General features: G+C 39.7%; 1 protein-coding gene across 6 annotated transcripts in view; it reads right to left on the reverse strand.

The window, feature by feature from the left end:
- The window catches only part of ITPRID1 (ITPR interacting domain containing 1), an 80,312-nt gene that overhangs the window by 51,856 nt on the left and 9,577 nt on the right, over positions 1-18,879 (reverse strand). For 5 of the 6 annotated variants that reach the window (XM_032442570.1, XM_032442571.1, XM_032442573.1 and 2 more), the window contains exons 2-6: positions 15,157-15,208; positions 14,251-14,337; positions 13,472-13,674; positions 6,145-6,731; positions 3,927-3,981 (exon numbers count right to left, since the gene is read on the reverse strand). In XM_032442570.1, the coding sequence (XP_032298461.1) occupies positions 3,927-3,981; positions 6,145-6,731; positions 13,472-13,674; positions 14,251-14,306 (901 nt within the window). In that variant the 5' untranslated portion in view covers positions 14,307-14,337; positions 15,157-15,208. The remainder of the gene's footprint in view (positions 1-3,926; positions 3,982-6,144; positions 6,732-13,471; positions 13,675-14,250; positions 14,338-15,156; positions 15,209-18,879) is intronic. The other variant, XM_032442574.1, reaches the window with a different exon arrangement.

Consider the following 18,879-nt stretch of genomic DNA (forward strand, 5'->3'; position numbering starts at 1 on the left):
TGCTGCTTCAGTTGCAGGCAGACATTACAATGGGTAATAGATAACAAAGAGGATTCACATTCTTGGCACTCAGTCAATTAAAAGAAATGCCAATTGCATTCTGTGAATATTCCCATGGTGCCAAACCGTAAGAGAAGTCTGTGAGTGGGAGGAGTGAAGGTGTGATAATTGAAAGAATTGCCACTTGATAAGTCACAGGAGCTAACGCTTTAGCTCAGCATGCGGGGAAGCTAGAACGTTCCCAGCTGCTGCAAAAAAATGGGTGTATGCGATCCCTGGCACCACTCGTTGGGACAAGATGAATCACAAATGCTTCAGTAGCTAGCTACCATGTCACAGGGAGCCAGATGGAGGTGGTTACTTTTCTGATTGATTGCCTCCTGGGCTACCATGGGCTTTTCCAGCAGGCTAATGCCTTTCTGCTGGCACTCGATGCCCGGGTCAGCGCCATGTAGGAATTCCTGCTTCTCAGTAAGTCGCCACCCCGCTGAGGAAGAGGGAAGCAAAGAAGCAAGAGAGAGAGGGACTCTACAAGGTGCACCCAAGTAACACTGACTCCTTAATAGACATGGCTGCTAATGAATTTTCAGGCACGTGCTGAGTTAAGGGGATGAACAACATTGAAACACCCTTTAGTTAAACCCAGTGCTTTACAAAGGCTAATTGAAAAAGGAAGGAGCAGCAGGGGTGGGGGGTGGAACAAGGCAGAAGAAGGGGCAGAGGGGGAAAACAGCTCTATTTTTCAAGTGCTGAATATGAAATCCCTGCAACAGATGAGTTTGCATGCAAGCCTGCACCTCATCAGGGCAAAGATACAGTGAGTGGAGTCAAGCAATTTTCCTCCGCGCACAGCACCCCCAGCCCCTTACCCTGCCCAGCCAGCTTTCTCAACTGTGAGCTTTAGAATATAAACAGCCAATAAGTAAGGACAATAACTGCAGTTCCTGCTGAGAGCTAACTCTGCCTGTCATGCATTTGCTGGGTCCTAATACAGGACAGTGAATAAAGCTTCATTACAGAACAATGGAGTTAGCTGCCAGAGCCTACAGATTTGAATAAACAACAAATAAGCAACATCTGCTCCAGCATATGTGTATGGTAAAAAAAAAAAGTCACAAAATAAAAGAATTTGTAAATGCCAAAAGCAACACTAAACTGCCAGTGCTACTGTAGAGTGAATTTTTAATTGCACATGCATACAGGCAGGCTGTGGGTATTAGTCTCACATATGTCTGGTTGCTGCCAACCTGGGAGTATAGATGAATTTAATTAAATAAGGATTATCCCTTCTCTCCAGTACAATTACTTATTTATAACAATGATAAAATTGCCTAATAAAAAAGATTGTAATATTTTTTAAAACAGAGCTAGAAAACACTCTGCTTTCCCTGTAAGTCATTTGGGGATGTTTGGGGGTTTGAGCGTCTTTTAAAATTAAGTCTCAGCATTCTGCCAAGAGAGAGGGAAAAAAAAGCCTTATCATAAAGCCTACTGCAGTTAAACAGCCAGAATCTACATTATAGAGAAATATAAAGAAGACACACAGCAGCCAGGGAATTGGCTTTCATGGGGAGTGTAGAAAATTAAGCAATTGGACTAAAATTGAGGCCAGGCTACAGAGCCAAGGGACAATACCACAGGGACAGGCACTTTCATAAGTCACCCGTCTCTAATATGCTCCATCTAGGCAGAGCAGTCTGTTCCTATCTATCTCTATTTCTTCTCATGGTGGGCACCTCATGCTTCTCTGCTCAGGTAAGATCCCATTTCAGCAGGGTCATGCCAGGCTCCAGAACATTCATTATTGCTCTCATACCCCTTCTCACAGAGCCTGCAAACAAATGAAAACAGGCCCTTAATGCTATCATGCACTGCACGAGCCTTGAAAAATAGGCAGCCTGTATCCCCAATGATTTTCAGTCCAAATCTAATTTCAGGCATGTTCTCCTGGGAGCTGAGGTTTCCCTGCATAGGCTCCTGATGGAACCTGGACTGCATTTCCCACTCTAGCTCCTACTTTGAGGGTCTCTGCTTATTGGTCTGAGATAAATTCTGCAGTTTGATAGGAATCTTTGTAAGATACAGTGTTATTCACTAACTAACAACATCGCATTCATAATCGGTAAGTTCTGACTGCTTCCACGATACAAAGCAAATTGAAGTAGTAGTAAGAATCCCATGGGTATGGAGGGGCACGTCATTTAATAGCAGTGGGAAAAAGAGAGAGAACATGAATAGAGCCCATAAAAGAGACTTTAAATTTAGGCCAAGCATCAACAACTCTAAAAGAGCAGAGTAAGAAAGAGTGAGAGATTGCAGTGTTTAAACAAAATTCTAAAACACGCTGCTGTGAAGGCATAAATCTTTATATAAGTGCAGTTCAATTGTATGATAAATGGATCACTTAATTAGATATGTGTCACATCAGAATTAAAAACAAATAACTACTTTCTGCTTTCTCTGTTATGAATTTTTTTTACCAAACACTCAGGTTGCTTATTCCTGTCTTAGAAGACTATTCAAGTTATACAGTTGATTCCCCCCTCCCCCCCCGATATATTGATATAAGTATATAATCTTCAAACTCCTTTAACTAATGCCTCTATCATTAAATAGTGTAGCCACCTTTTACAGCTGGGCAAAGAAAGGAAAAGAACCTTCTGGAGTATGATCCAGATCCAGAGAATTCATTATGTACTCTATCACAGTTACTCAGCTCCAGTATTTAATGAGAAAACTCCACACACACTGATGGAATCACTGGCTTAACAGAAATCAGTGGAACTCTGGCCACTGCCTTCAAAAGGCTCGTGATTTCACTCCTATACCTCCTACTGTTGCTCCAATCAATGACACAATTAAATGATCAGCATTAATAGATATATTATTATTATTATTATTATTATTATTATTATTATTATTATTATTATTATTATTATTATTATTATTATTATTATATTATTTGAGATACCTACTTATGCATTTGAGTGGCTTAATTATTTCTGCCAGCTCCACTAAATTGATATAATGTAGTCCTCAAAAGTGAAGGACTCATTGACTTTTGTCCTTCACTGTTTCATTCACACTACTTTCTTTCATACAAAAGTTCTGTCCTTTAAAAAAAAAAAAAAAAAAAAAAAAAAAAAAGAAAGAAAAATAAGCCTGCCAGTGCTGCTCTGAGCACCGATTTAGCAAGGTTTTCTAGGGAGCAAGGCCAAACACTCCATGTTCTGGGCACTGAACAGCCATCTTCTCCAGTACCACCGCCCCTGCCAGTAAATGCTTCCCAGGATCCAAGCTCAGATAGCCTCAAATGACAGCGTAACATCTGGTCTAACAGCTTTGTGTTTAATCCTTTCACACACTCCTCAAACAATTATTTTCTAACACAATTCAGTGCTATGTCTGCTCACGTGATGACGGTGTGTGTGGTGTAGGAGACTGATGATGGAGCAGGGCCATGCTGCCACCAGAATGTCATGGTTGTATAGTCCTGGTTGACTTGCATATATAGTGGTTGCAGAGCCGCTATCTCCAACCTCATGTTTGATCCTAGATCTGGAAATAGGCAGGTAAGGGGTCATTTAGATCTGGCAAATGAATCCCTGAGTGGGAATGAAGCTTTTGTGTCATCTGGAAGTGCAAAGAAGTCTGCTTAAAACATCATATGGATGCCCCAGACCCTCAAGGCTTTTCATGTGAAGTTCTCTCTTCAGGTGCATTTGCTGTGTCTCCCTGACAAGGTGAGTAAATGTTACATGCCTGTGATTTATCAAGTCTAGACTGGCCATGCTAGAATAATGCATCCAGTGCCAGAAGTGATGGGAGCAGAGAGGGAAAACGTATTATGAAAAGCTTTAGAGGAAACTACGTGGAAACATTGCTTTAAAATAAATCTGGCAAAATGTCAGTATCTTAACTCTCACTTGATGTGGTGTCAGGAGTATTTCCACATGGAATGTCATCCTCAAAGCTCTGAATCTGGAAAGGAAGATGAAAAATTCATATTGATAGTAATGATTAGTGGGGAGGGGGGGAAAGGAGCTGGAACAATAATAATAATAATAAAACCTAGATGTTTCAAAGTGAAAACATTAAATCTGCTGGTTCATTTTTGGGTTGTTTCTTTTTTTAAAATATTTGTTCTTGACTTAAGGTAGTCTGTGAAGCCTCCCAAGAGTTCCTCAGGTTATCAATAGAGAAACGATTCCAACCTGAAAGAACACTAACAATCTTGTTTGAACAACCTCAGAGAATCATCCCTAAAAAACCCCTATGATTTAGTGGAAGCCCAAAGAAATATAACCACATAGAGGCAAATTCCTGCCAAATAGCATATGTAAAGTTAGAATATCTTTTTCCTCTAGAATGAAAACCTGTTTGTCTTTTTCATGGTATCAATAGGAACACTGCAACATGATACTGCATAATCTTCCTTCAAAGAAAGTCTTAATAGAAAAGAACGCATTACATGCAAGTAATGCGTATACATGCAGGCTAGGTGTATCTTAGGTACCTGCAGTCTTCAGCTTGAGAGATCTCTAAATTACTCCCTGTCAAAGTCCAGGAAGAGAAGGGTCACTGTATACATAACTTTCTTTTTCTCTCCTCCAGACATACGCTACTGGCCATGTTCAGACTAACAATGTAGGTGGGCCTAAGCCTTTCAGCCAGTACACTGCCATTACGGCCTTAATGTAATGATGTGGCAGAGAATATCCAGAAGTTAAACAGTGTACATACAACCTAATTTGAAGATATGACATTCCCAAAATTGTCTTAAGACGTCAAACTGAGGAGTTTGCTGTTATTTGCATTCACTGCTCTGCCAGTGTCTCCCTTTCTACATATGCCTCTAGTCACAGAGCTGCAAGTCCAGCATGCTAAGTGCTTTGCGAAGACATAAGGACTGCCTTGGGACTACAAATTTGCTGTGCTGGAGATCTCTGAAAGGCAACATCTCTCCCACCGAGGGTGAAAGTCAGGCTCAAATATCAACTCTTGAGTCAGCTCTGTCGATACAAAGGCTGAACCAAACCTTTCACAGGAAAATATTGTAAAGATATGAAAAGATAAGCATTCTTTCTTAAGAAGAATGCTGCTACCTTTACCTAATCTTTTCCAATGTTTTTGAAACTGGAAGAAACTTCTGAGCCTCCCTCCCTTCCTCACTCCTAAGTTCCCTATGTTTTCATAGGGTTGTCAACTACCCCATTCCTCCTACTTTCTGTATTTCTTACAATAGAATTGTAAGACTCCTTTCTTTTCCTCACTCATGAAAAATGGCTGGAGAGAATGGCTGGGCGGATGGATAGGCAAGAGTATTCCTGTCATTCTCCCTCAGGGGTCTGTATGATTGGAAGTAATTATACTATAGCCCTTTTTCTGCAGTACTGCGGCCAGAAAAACTTCTGCTGACACAAATCTAGATGTAATAAGAGGACTGGCATGTATCCTGGTCTCTGCTACCTCATGTTGAACCCTGCTGACAACCCACTGTTGCTAAAACACATAGATAGCTGAGTACCATGGACTTTGCTGACAGCAGATATGAGAACAAGCTGCTGTTCTGATTTATTCTGTTTTTAGGATGCTCAGCTTACAGAGTGATAAAATATTTCAAACACTGCTGTAAAACCAAGGATAATTTTGTGGTAAAACTTTCCAAAAAAGCACATCAGAACATGAGCACAGGGGAAAGAAATATAAAAAAACACCAATCTGATGAACTGGTTAATGGTTGGATCTGTAAAAACAACCCTTACCACCTGTATTAGTGTTCCTGCAACTTCCTCCTGCAAAAACCAAACCAAAACAAAACAAAAACAACAACAAAATAATCACCCCAACAACCCAGCGCTGCATAAAACATATTGGCATCTTATGCTGTCATACTGGTTGAATGAATCCTACCTTAGTAACTTTAGTGCCAACCTCCTTGACAGTATCCCAACACAATGACAATTTAAAATAATAAAAACCCCAATGAGCCGAATAAATCCCACTGCTTTTCCCCATAATGCTGCAGCATGGTGTTTGAAATAATTTCTCTAGCTTCCGCCCTGAAAAAGAGAATCTGCACCTATACAACAAATATGGGTAGACAGACAGTGCCAGCAAGCAATATACAAAAATCCACCTCACCTCTTCCATTTCAAATGAGTCTGGAGGCCTGCAGTTTAGACTTGCCAATTTTTTGAGCTTCTGGGCTAAAAGAAAATGGGGCTCTTTTCTTGGCCTTTCTTTGGCAGGCACCTCACTTGGAGAATAAAGGAGCTGTTTTCTCACTAAATGCGATGAAGCACAGGCTTTCCCTGGCAGAGCTGGTGGGCTCTGGGATATGGGATAAGCTGAGGAACCTTTGTCTCTATAAGTTTGCTCCTGGGTCAGGCAGCCCAAGGTAACATGCGCAGAAAATCCTGCCTGGATTGGTCCCCTCTCAGCAGTATCCACACAAAGGTGAGGTTGCTCTTCTGTGCCTTGCATGCTGACTTCCTCAGGTGCCAGCAAGGCCAGCTTCTGTAGTTCTGTCTGCTGAGAAGCCCTTCTCAAGAGCTGACCTATTCTTCTCTTTGCTTGTGTGACCACAGATCTGCTCTTCACAGCATTCAAATGACTGGTCACATTCCCACCAGTTTCCTGTGCTTTGGTCTGCTGGGTGTTCACATCAGTCAGCAAAGATGAGAGGGCACTGGTGATGTGGTCAAGTACTTCCAGTTGTCCAAAACGTCCTTAAGTTTGTCAAAATGAAGGGCAACATAGTTATTACAAATAAACAAACAAAAAACAACCCAAATAATTGGCACCAATGATTATTCAAACTTGTCCTTGATAAGAAACATACTAAGTGTCTGATTAAAAATCGGCTGGATCTTTCTATCTGCTTCCATTCAGACTATATTCAGACACTGCTGTACAGTTCTTTATATCAGCCAAACACACAGTGCTGAATTCATTGGGACAAGTACATCTGAATGCTACTCTGCATGAAAAAAACTTACAGAATCCAGCCTGAAGTTCTCCAGCTGGCTGGGCCAGGCTTGGATGCCATATCTGAGGACTAATTAAAATTCACGTGGATAAGGTTATTACAACATCTGATCATAAACATTCACTTCTGGCTGCTGTCCAGGATAGCTGCAAAATGCATACATACCAATAAATACATATTGATAAAAATTGACCATACATGCTATGCCCTCATTTTCAGAACATCACAGAATACTTATCTCCCAGAAACCCACAGCTGATATTGTAAATAAATTATCTTTAACAACAACAAACACCAAAATAATATATTGCATCAAGCTTTTGTAATGTTTGCCACATTTTCCATAGAATAACATACAAAAAGAAATCAACTATGTCTTCCCTAAGGGACCTTGGAGATTTCCTTCTCTGTAACACTATGAAGTTATTTATACAAGGAAATGTAACACATTTGTTTGTGTATTGTGTCTGCATCCATCCTGAGGCAATGAATATGTCACCAGGACTTCTCCTTCCTTGAGAGATTCATTGAGGACAGTAGATGGCAAAATGCTAACATACTTGGCTGCCATTTCTGTTAGAGAGCAGCCAGATTTACTGCATGCAGGCTGTTGGTAATGCTGCTTCACTGATAATTAAACAAGGGGGTATTTGCCATGGATCTGAGTCAGTCTTTTGCATCAGGGATCAATATCACAGTGCTCGATTCCTTATTGCTGCAATATCTCAAGAACAGCCTTTTTTATTTTTTTACTTCCCCAGATACCACCTGATTTTTAAAATCAGAAGACATTGCCACTGCTGCCACTTTTTAAGACAGGCTTAAAAGCAATGCCTGGTTTTGTTTAAGTGTGTTATTTCATCTATGAGCACAGAGTGTTGGTTAGTGTATTGGACAGTTTCCACATGCCTAAGTTTGGGACATTAAGGTAAATCATTTTGTACATCCACTGTGCTATGATACGGTGTAAAGCCATTTTAGCCTCAGTATTTTATCTGGCTCATACTAAATCAGGTCCTAAAAATTACAACTGCTAGTTTCCTTTGACTGACAGAGGCAGAGCAGTCCAGACATTCTGATTTGAACCAGAACCAAAACCGCTGCTGTCTGAAATAAGATTACACATTTTTACACACTGATTAACCCTGGTGAACTATATGAAAGAGTTTGTGAAATCTAAAGTACAAATCAAATAACAAAAGAAATGACGCCTGAACAAGTGTCATCTTATCCATGTGCAGTGTCATGAAGAAATTATGTCAAGGACAGCCTCGCTTTCTGGATTTTTTCTTTCCAGGCAAGCTGTTGCTTTGGCTTCTAGGGGTGCTCCCCGAGGAGCGTGCCTCAAATAGGCAAGAGTCTGATACAAACTCCTTGGTCTCTGAAGCCTGCTTCAAAATAGCCTAAATCTGTACCACAGGTGAGATCCCAAAGGACATAACCACAGATTCATTTTCACTAGAAAGTTCAGCAAATGGCCCTGCTGTAAATAACATTAATGACTTTCAACAGAATCTAAATTTTTCATAGAAATTCTGATGACTTTATGATTTACCATTTTAGAATTCAGGAGGAAACATTTGCAGTTTTGTTATCCCCCTTCCCTAAATCTGGTACAACATAGGCTAACAGAGTTAACTGCATAAAAGATTTGGAAAGCCTTCAACAGGCTCACAGAGGAATGAAGGAACACAGATGTCTCCAGAGTCATTGAGAACTTTCAGTCAACTTTCTTTTTTCTTTTATTCTTTCCTATTTTTTTATTATTTTATTTTTATTTTTATTTTTTTTCCCATAGCAAACTGCAGAATTTGGAAAAAACAGAATGTTTGGTGGGACAATAAAGATTTGTCTGAAATTTATGTTCTTCTCAAGAAAATATAAGGTGAAATTTCCACATTTTCTAACATTTTCTACTTTAGATTGCTTCTTCTTGAGCCTTGGTAATTCTGTCGTTGCTAGAACTGAAGCAGTAGCTCAGAGAATGTATTCAGCAATTTATATTACATTTCTTTTCTAAGGATGGTTTTACTGGCTAATATCTATCTCCAGTGATGTGTACCTCTTCTTACTAGCTTAACTTTGATGGTCACAGGATGATCACATATAATGGGAAATAGTGACTACTGCATACACTTATCACAGAGGAGAGTGAGATTTGAACAATGGTTTCAGCACAGTAATTGAAGCAGCCAAGACGCTTACCTCAGGACAGTACAAAAAATGAGTAGTTTTAGCCACAAGTGGATAAAGAGCAGCCCAATGGAGAAGGGCTCGGAGGCTCTGGTGGATGAAAATTTCAATATGAGATGGCAATATGTACTTTGCAGTCCAGAAAGCCAGCTGTATCCTGGGCTGCATCAAAAGAAGTGTCGCTCGCAGGTGAAAGGAGAGGGAGGAATAATTTAGCTGAGAGAAGAGAAGGCTCCAGGGAAACCTTATGGCAGCTTTCCAGGGAGTTACATAAAGGGAGCCCATGGGAAAGACTCTTTATCAAGGAGAGTAGTGACAGGACAAGGGGTACAAGAAAGTAGATTTAGGTTAGATATAAGAAATTCTTTGCTATAATGGTGGTGAGGCCCTGGCACAGGCTGCCTAGAGAAGCTGTGGGTGCCTCACCCCTGGAGGCATTCAAGGCCACGTTTGAAGGAATCCTACAAATTCTGACCTAGTGGGTGGCTTCTCTGCCTTCATCAGCCAGTGTATGGTCTTTAAGGTCCCTTCCAAAACATTCTGAGATTCATTGCAATGGGTGAAAAAACCCTAGAAACAAGACAGAAAAGCCTAAATAAATTTAGATATGACAGTGAGAAAAAGTTATATTAAAGTGAGTGGGTTTTACTTTATTTTAATTGTCAGATTTAAACATGTAAACATTTTTGAACTAAAATGCCTACAGAACTGAAGTTTTCAAAGACCTTTTGGATCAATAAAACTCAGAAATATATTTTTTTCCTTTAACTTAACTTCTGATTCTCAAGTGACTTTATTTCACCAGCTAGGAAATAAAATGTTTCTTGCAATGATGACAGCAAAAATTTCACCATGGGCGAACGATGGGGATAAGTTCTTTTTTAGGATCTGAGATACTTTACTGATGACTGACATTGATGAAAATGCATCTTGTGAACTGGAGCCTTTAAAAATTCCATGACGGTGCTTAAGGATCAGCACCAAGCAAGGAGACAATTAATAAACAATTCTGTAACAACATGCATGTATTTTAAAAAGCCAAATCAGCAATGAAGCAGCTCTAGAAAACTATCTGCATCACAGCAAGGGGAAGAGACAAACAGAAAGAAGAGGATTGCACTGAGAAATGGAGGAAATAGGGAAGTAAAGAAAGATCACTCTGGTATGGGAGTCACTGGTTTTCCTTACCTCACTCTCCTTTTTATCCCTCCAGGAATATTGTCAATCATACAGTTCCCACAATCCTTTTCCTCATCTTTCACTTTCTTGGACTAACATGTCATACTGAATCAATTAATTTTCTCTGCTGTTTCAGGAGTAAGTAAACTGACAATATTTCTCAGTCATTCATTAATTCAGATTAAACACTTTTCATTTTTAGTGTACAGAGACAAATGAGAGCAATTCAGTGACAATAAACCAAACTGGATAACAATATCTGCATTCATCCAGCGTATCTTACATGTGTTTGGGAACAGTGGCTTAATATAGGCTTGAAGTCTCTAAAGGTAGTTTGCAGTCGGCATCATTTTGGCATTTTTATCTCAATATGAAATGGTCCTGTGACAGTAAAACATCTGGGGTACCCCAAAAGGTTTGTGGAAAAGGTAAACACCGTGGAACATCTCTAGACCTGAACTATCTACTTAATTTACAGAGAAGGATCTTATTCTTTATCATCTTCAGGAAGCTTTCTTCCAAAAGAAGAGATGGATCATTAAGTGCTTGCAAGTTTAGGTGCAGTCTTACTGCTGTGGGCAGACAGATTAGATTCCACCCTATAGAAGTAATCCATTTTCCAAATCTGTTAAACATGAGTTTTCCACTTTTCCTTCTTGCTGTACTTCACTATAAGATTATTAGGCAACGTAAGGATAGCAAGATTAGAAAGTAGAGTTTGCAAGCAAATGTCTTGAAAGCCTGTTTGATTATATTCCTCACAGTTTCGCACAATAAAACAGATTCATCCCTTTTAGCAGTCAGTAAGACTTCTCTTGGAATATCAGCTATAGGAAGGTGCATGTGCTAGACTGCCTATGTGGTCCCATAGAATGACTGACTTCTTCTGATAGGTGTTTGAAATTGTGGCTCAGTTATGACCCATGGGAGGTGCCTGACTCTCCATTCACTATGACAATAGACTCTGTTGTGATTAAGATCCTTGAGACGGTGCTTCAACTAAATGCTTATAACTTGGTGCAGAGGTTATGAGGTTAATCACCACATATAAGGAAACATGAAGAGTCAGTGAAGAGAGAAGTATGTATCTCTGAAGGATGGATATCACCTCTCTTGCTTAAATATGCCCAGGAACATAATTAGGAAGCCTACGCAGATGGTGTGAAAATCCCCTCCCAACCTGTCAAAAGCAAGAAAATATATTTTGATGGACATAACACCCATCAAAATAGAAATTGAGACCTTAGCTAACTTTACAGTAACTCTCCCATACAGAGCAGCCATCCAGCTGTCCTGAGTACTCTCATCAAGAACTATTGCAAAGTCTGGTCCTTAATTTGCACTTTGGCTTATCACTGCTTGCCTTAGCTTTGCAAACTCCTTCCCTATAAGCTCTTTCCTCTCATTCACTGTGAGCTCTCTACCTTCTTGGCACAATAGAAGGAAGACATGCCATCCAGAAAAACCCAGACATGCTCAAAAGGTGGGCACACAAAAATCTAATGAGGTTTAACAAGGTGCAAGTTGTTGCCTGGGTCAAGGCAAACCCAGTATACAAGTATAGACTGAGAGAAGAACTCATGGAGAGTTGCCCTACAGAGAAACACTTGTGAGTTTGCAGTGTGCTCTTGCTGCCCAGAAGGCCAACTATATTCTGGGCTGCATCAAAAGAGGGGTGGCCAGCAGGAAGAGGGAGGTGATTGTGCCCTTCTGCTCTGCCCTTGTGAGGCTCCATCAGTAGTAGTGTGTCCAAGCTTGTGGCCTTCAGCACAAAAAATGTGCAAAGCTGTTGGAGAAGGGTCCAGAGGAGGGCCACAAAGATAATTAGAGGGCTGGTGCACTTCTCCTTCAAAGAAAGCATGAAGAAATTGGGCTTGTTTAGCTTGGAGAAGAGGTTTCCTTGGGGAAACCTCATTGTGGTCTTTCAGTACTTGGAAGGGAGCATACAAGCAGGACAGAGAGTGACCTTTAAAACAGTTTGATAGTGATAGGACAAGAGGGAATGGCATTAAACTAAAAGAGTTGATATTTAGATGTTAGAATTTTTTTACTCACAGGGTGGTGAGATCCTAGAACATGCTGATCAGAGATGCTGTGGATACCCCATCCCTAGAGGCTGGATGGGACCCTGGGCAATCTCAGATGGTGGGTGGCAACTCTGCCCATTATAATGGAGTTGGAACTAATATGATCTTTAAGGTCCCTTCCGATCTAAGCCACTCAATGATTCTTCTTTGAAGTCTCTATCCTCCATCTAGGCATACAGATTCTCTCTCTTTCCTCTCTTCTTCCCTCTCAGGAGTTACAGAGAAAGCGTGAGAGCTGAGAAACCTGTTTGATGTGTCAGTTTGCTGTAAATATTGAAATGTGTGCACAGGCCTTGCTATAAAAAGAGAGAGAAAGAGGGAAAAACACATTTTCCATGATGCTCTGACATTTCTTTTTCAATTCTTATTCCATCCATACCACTTCTTCAGTGTAATTCTAAACAGGAATGCATGGACTATATGAGAGATCCTGCTTCACTGAGCATCTTAAATAAACAGAAGATTTCAAGAGCCATCTGGCTATCCTGTGCAGCAAACATGAGGGGAAATGATGTCAAAATTGGACTTTTCAGATGGGCAATATACCAGAGAATTAACAATGCTATTTTAATGCAGATATAACTTCAGGGTGAGGACCTTGTATTCATTTCTTAACTGCTAAATACACAAAATGGAACTAAGACCATCTAAAGCAAATAAAAATCAAGGCTGTCTGCTTTAAATGGTGCAATATTATTGTGCTTAAAATAAGATTCTCATCCATTTATTAGGGCATATTTGAACAACCAAACTGTTAGGTTCTAGCTAGAGATTTGTGAGTCTGATGCATGAGCCCTAGCAGCTCTAGTGACAGGAGGCTGGGATCTTGTCAGCTGCTCTGCACATTTTCCTGTGAAAGGGGTTCTGCTCCCACAGAAGGGAAAAGGGAATGAGAATTCTTGATATTAACTAAATACGTGTCCCTTTTTCATATACTTCTCTTATAAGCCTCTTCTTCTCTACCTGCTCAGTCCCCATGCTATTTATTTTACTTCTTGGCTAAAATTCCTTCTCCACTTACCATATAGATTTGGCAGCTCAATGTCCATCCGTTGCTTTTGAGCTTCCAAAAAGACTCGGATGTCAATACCTTTTGCCACAGAAGAACCACAGAGGAACCTAGCAGGGATTTTAGTGCAGACATCGGGCTCTTCTGTACCAAACCCCAAATCAAGGAGAATCTCCACTGGATCCTTTTCACAGAGTGACAGCCATTCAGTGATGCTGTGGGGAAAACATCAGGATAATTTACACCATTATCTTGGTACCACATTTCTCTCGCAATACTTTTTACATGGACTTGGTTTTGTTAAGCAATTTTCTATTCTCTCCTCTTGCAGAGACTTAAACGAAAGTAGTTATTGTTAGACACAGTGCTAAGAGATAAGCCCTGGTTTCTTGCCCCAGAGATACCTATTGGCACGGTATCTAGAGAGCTTAGCAAGAGAAACATTAATAAAAGGTTTACATTTATGGCAGGCTTGCTTTTTTTCAAGACATAATACAGGCAAGATGCTGCAGCTGCCATAAGATCTTGAAGTCTTTTATCATGCAAGGAATTCAAAGAAAAAAGAACTCTGAGGCGGGTTTTTGTGCTTATTTGTTTTTCCATTACAAATGCATTTGAGAGCTGACACCTGTTATTAAAGAGGGCATTTTGACCATGTTAAAGGAAATAAGATGTTTTCTATCAACTAGAACTTGGAACTGCATGTCTCAAAAAATTGCAACCGTATTTGCTGATCCCTAAATGGGTGAACTCCATGTATTCCCAGCTGGAAACACATGGAAGTGACTAACCTCTGTGGTCCACCAGTGTGAGAGTGAGGAGACCTGAGGCTGTTGCATCTTGACATAACCGGGCTCTCAGAAAACTCTTGCAGGGATCTGGTTGGAAAAAAACAAGAAGTAAATGTGTTTACTCGTGTGCTCCTCCGGGATATCATTATGATTTTTTTCCTAGAGTAAACATTTGCATTTTGTCTTAGTTTATAATGATACATAATAGCTATGCCTTGGAGTCGTCATGAGAGCGTGGCAATACGCTTGTTCTCAAGAACAGTATGTTACAGTAGGTGTGAGAATGTAGGTGTGAGGTACCAGTAAATGCTAATTATAAAGGTGGCAGAATGGCTCACTTTTGACAGATGGCGAATCTTTCGGAAACCTTTCAGGAGCACAGTTTCTTTAGCCACCTACTTTAAAAAGATGTAATTGCTCTTAACAAAGTTTTTGAGAGACAAAGCACAATGAGCTGCAGCAGCAGGAGTGGCATCTGAGAACAATTCTTCACTTAGCTTCTCATCGTGTTTGTAGCCAGTAGTCTGCAGAGAAATATCTGTTTTTCAGATCTTGCTTGCTGCAAAGGCATAACATCCTTTCTTAATAGGAACAATAACACACTTTTGCGAGACCCAAGCTTAATTTTATCTACATGTATCTACTAGGATAAGTAACAAATGCTAATGGTTGAAAAGCAGATCAATTTTTTTCACATTGCATGTTGTCCCTCAGCTCAAATTTTAAACAGGCCACAAGTAAGGTTTTTGAACTAATGCTGTTGCTATCAATTTGAGAGGGGAAAAACAACAACAACAACAACAGCAACAAAACAATAAAACAACCTTAACTAAAATTCTTCCTTTTATCAAAATAAAAAGTAAGGGGAAAAAACATCCTTAGATCTCTTCAGTGTCTGACACCTACCTTCTGTAGCTTTGCACAGTCAATTGTACTACTTCAGGTACTGACAAAGCAACTGCAAACAAGAAAACAAAAAAATATTTAATTATCGTATCATTTCTGTATGTCAAAGCAGAAATGTGTGAAACTAGGTTAAAGACAAGAAGACCGGTTGTACTGTACCTATGTTGCCCCAACAGAAAAGTCTCCTATTTATTTCAGCGGACACCACAACAGATAGAAAGAGCACAATAACAACATTCTGTAGAGCAAAGAATTTTGTCTCAGCTACAAAACACTCTTTTTCAGCACCATCACCACCAATTAGCTATACATTTTCTCCAGCCATGAAGAAGAGCCTGCATGCCATGCTCATAAAAATCTGCACCAGCAGAGGTGACCCACTGTCACTGCTGTCACTGCTGAAATGCACCACCCACCATCTCACTGTGCTCACATCCACTGTTTGGTCTCCATAAATGTTCAGCAAGTATAAATGACTACCAATGGGTGACAATTTTCTGCATGAAGGAATTCAATGACACACCTTTGCTTCACATGCTCTTCCATGTCAGGCTCCATTCTACCAGATGCCCCTCTGCTGCCATCATGGCAACAACATGTAACAGAATAGTGTTGGGAAGGTTCAATCTCTACTGCTATACTACTGTCAACTTCTGACTTCATGAGCTATTATTGGTACATCAAGCCCGTGTTCTTTAGAAATAGACACTCTCAAGTCTTTCCACTGAGGATACAAACAAAGCAAATATGATGAAAATACCTTTCCATTCATGATTTTTGAGGGGGAAAAAAAAAAACAAACAACAAACAACGTTGTAAAAATATTTACATTAAGTTTTCATTGCAGCAAATGCTGATTCAATTATTTTGTGCATAACAGTTTTTCAGGTGTAATTCACTTAAACTGGTGACTATTGTAGAGTTTATTTCACTGGATTCTGCATCATGTTCCTAAATATATTTGGAAGAAGCAAGACCACTGCAGGATGCTTACAAGAGTTTCTGGCAGAGAAAATATTTTTCAAAGAACTTCTAACATTGCCTGCTGCACTCCACATGTGCTATACTTACAAGCCATAAAGTGCACATTTCATCATTCCACTAACTGACACTGGGAATAAGCAAGTAGGATGCACACACACAGTGTTTGTAGTTATCCCTTTCTCTCTCAGTGCTGAAATAATAATCTTTTCAATCCTTATCAAGCTAGAGTAGCATTTGCCTAGGAGCAGCAGTAGATATCCTCCAGCATTGTACAAGATGAATATTTTTGTCTAGTTTTTTAAAGTTGTGTTTTCTATTTAACAAAATTATGTCAATAAAGAAGAGAAAACATCATTTCACATTCTCTACTGGATTATTTTTCCGCTCGTAAATTCTAACATAAATTCCTTCTGGCTTACTCAGCGCGAGGATGGGAACATAAGAGTTACCAACATCCTGTAATTTGCTGTGGCAACATAAACCAGACTATCTAGCAGTAAGTTTAGCTTAATTTGAGTAAGAATCAGCTACTTGTTGTGTACCATTTCTTTTTTAAGTGCCAGAAGAAGTAGTAGATTCATTTTAAAATGCTTAAGAATGTCAAAAATACCATCTAGAAGTGTGGGTTCATACATTTTTCCCTAGTGGCATGTAGGCACATTTCTCTGTAACAGAACATTATATCCCACAACTACAGACTCACTGCAGTTTTGACTTCCTTAATATCTTGCGTAGTTTGAGAGTGAATGAACACAAGTGCTGCCAAACTAAAAATCTAGCAGTGTGAAACACTGGCCAGGGTGTTAAGTAAATAATGTGATTATGAGAAATATGGTGTATGAAGGAGGCATAAGAAATAACAGGTCACCAAAAAAAAAAACCAAACCAACAAAGGTTGAGAGTCATGATCATATGGAAAGAATTTGTTAGGTTACCACATGCCAGGTAGAGAGAGTAGCTGTTTGTGGTTATACTCTCACATGAGGCAGTCACTGGATGGGGCACCTTAAATTATTTGTAGGCTAAAATAAGCTAAACAACACTACACTGCAGTAGGTCAAGAATATACAAATAGAGAGTTGGACAGGCTGACACCTCTCAAACGACAGCAATTCATGTTCACCTCATGGTTTGGACAAACTTTGCACATTCATGCATTGTCTCACTCATTAATAGGGTCTCCTCTGCTTCCTCTGATGAGAAGAGTCTCATGAGAAGTTCTTCATTAGTGATCTTGACATTTTTAAATATTAGAGATTGGTTTTTTCCATATAGAAGAGGTCATGGAAATAGTAAAGGGGAGGAAATGGTATTTACATTTCCTGATCCGTGTAAGTATTTTGTTCCTGTCACAAGAAACACTGAATCTCATTACTAAAGTGGAAGATACTTTGGGGGAAATAATGCCCTTTAGAAATCTGTCAGAAAACCTTATGAAAACAAACAAACAAACAAAACACTTTGTAAACCAACTGTGATGCAAATTTGCACTCTGTTTTCTGCACATCTAAGTATATCTTTGCTTATGAATAATATATTCTGCTAAACTAAGTGTAGCCTCTGACACTTGAGGGAAGATAAAACATTGTAACAGGAGAAAAGATTAAACCATATCAAACTGCATTTCTTTCTTGTGAGCCTGGTGAACAAAAAGCGCAAATATGGAAGCACTGAAAATATTTGGGGCTCCAAAATGCACTACAAATGTGGAAATTTTTAGGAATACATCTTGAATATATCAGATGACTTGTTCTTCTGTCCTCTTTCCTAAAAAAGATGCTCTGATTTCACTACATTCAGCAGACCTCGAAAGTAGGTAAGAACAAGTGAGAAGTTCTGAGTTCAGGTCAGGCATGCTTGAATGCACCATGTCATAACTTCCAGAAATCTGTGCAAATCTGTCCTAGAAACATCCACTCCTCCAACAGAAGGAAATCAAATGATGCCAGAGAAGGCAAGACTGAGACTCTTCTGCTGAAAACCTAATTTGAGAACCTTCTCATTACAAGTGCAAACAGGAATAAAGGGACTGCTTATCCATGAAAATCAGTTTTTCCAAGCAGAAACCTCTGGTGTTTGATATCTTGTAGTAAAGCCACACGTGACAGAAATTACAAATAATGTTATATGTATAATCTGCCTGCTCTTGGTCTTGTAGCTTATTTCCACTTGTAGGTAGACTCTAAGATAAAAATGATTTTAAAAGAACCCCCCCCAAAAAGTACCAACAAAAAAAGTTCAGCTGCTCTCCTGAGAACTGATGAGAGCTGGGAGGCAGCATGATAGGTAAGCATTGCACAGGGCACTTGGAGTACACATAACTGGATGAGGAAGGCTGGTGGGAAAAACAAAGCCATAGGCCCATTTTCTGCTGCTTCTGAACACCACTAACTTTCTCCCTAACATACATATGTTGGCCTCTGCTGAGATTCAAGTCTTGCATTTTTGCTTAAGGCAAGCCCGATGAAATTCTAGCATTCTCCATGAGTCAAGTCTGTCACTTCTGAACATAAATTTTATTAAGAATCTAATTAAATCAACTTATCCAGGGGCAGGAGTGAGAGGAATGGATGCAGAAGACTTTTCAGTGCATCAAATAAAATACAGCTGTATTATACCTCCCAGCTGATCCCTGTCTGCACAGTGACTTGGTAATCATTAATTACAATATTTATCCTGCAATGCAAACCTCACCATACCTCCAAACAATGTTTTTATTTTATTTTAGCTTCTCACCAC

This window comes from Coturnix japonica, chromosome 2 (assembly GCF_001577835.2).
Source record: "Coturnix japonica isolate 7356 chromosome 2, Coturnix japonica 2.1, whole genome shotgun sequence".
Lineage (NCBI taxonomy): Eukaryota > Metazoa > Chordata > Aves > Galliformes > Phasianidae > Coturnix > Coturnix japonica.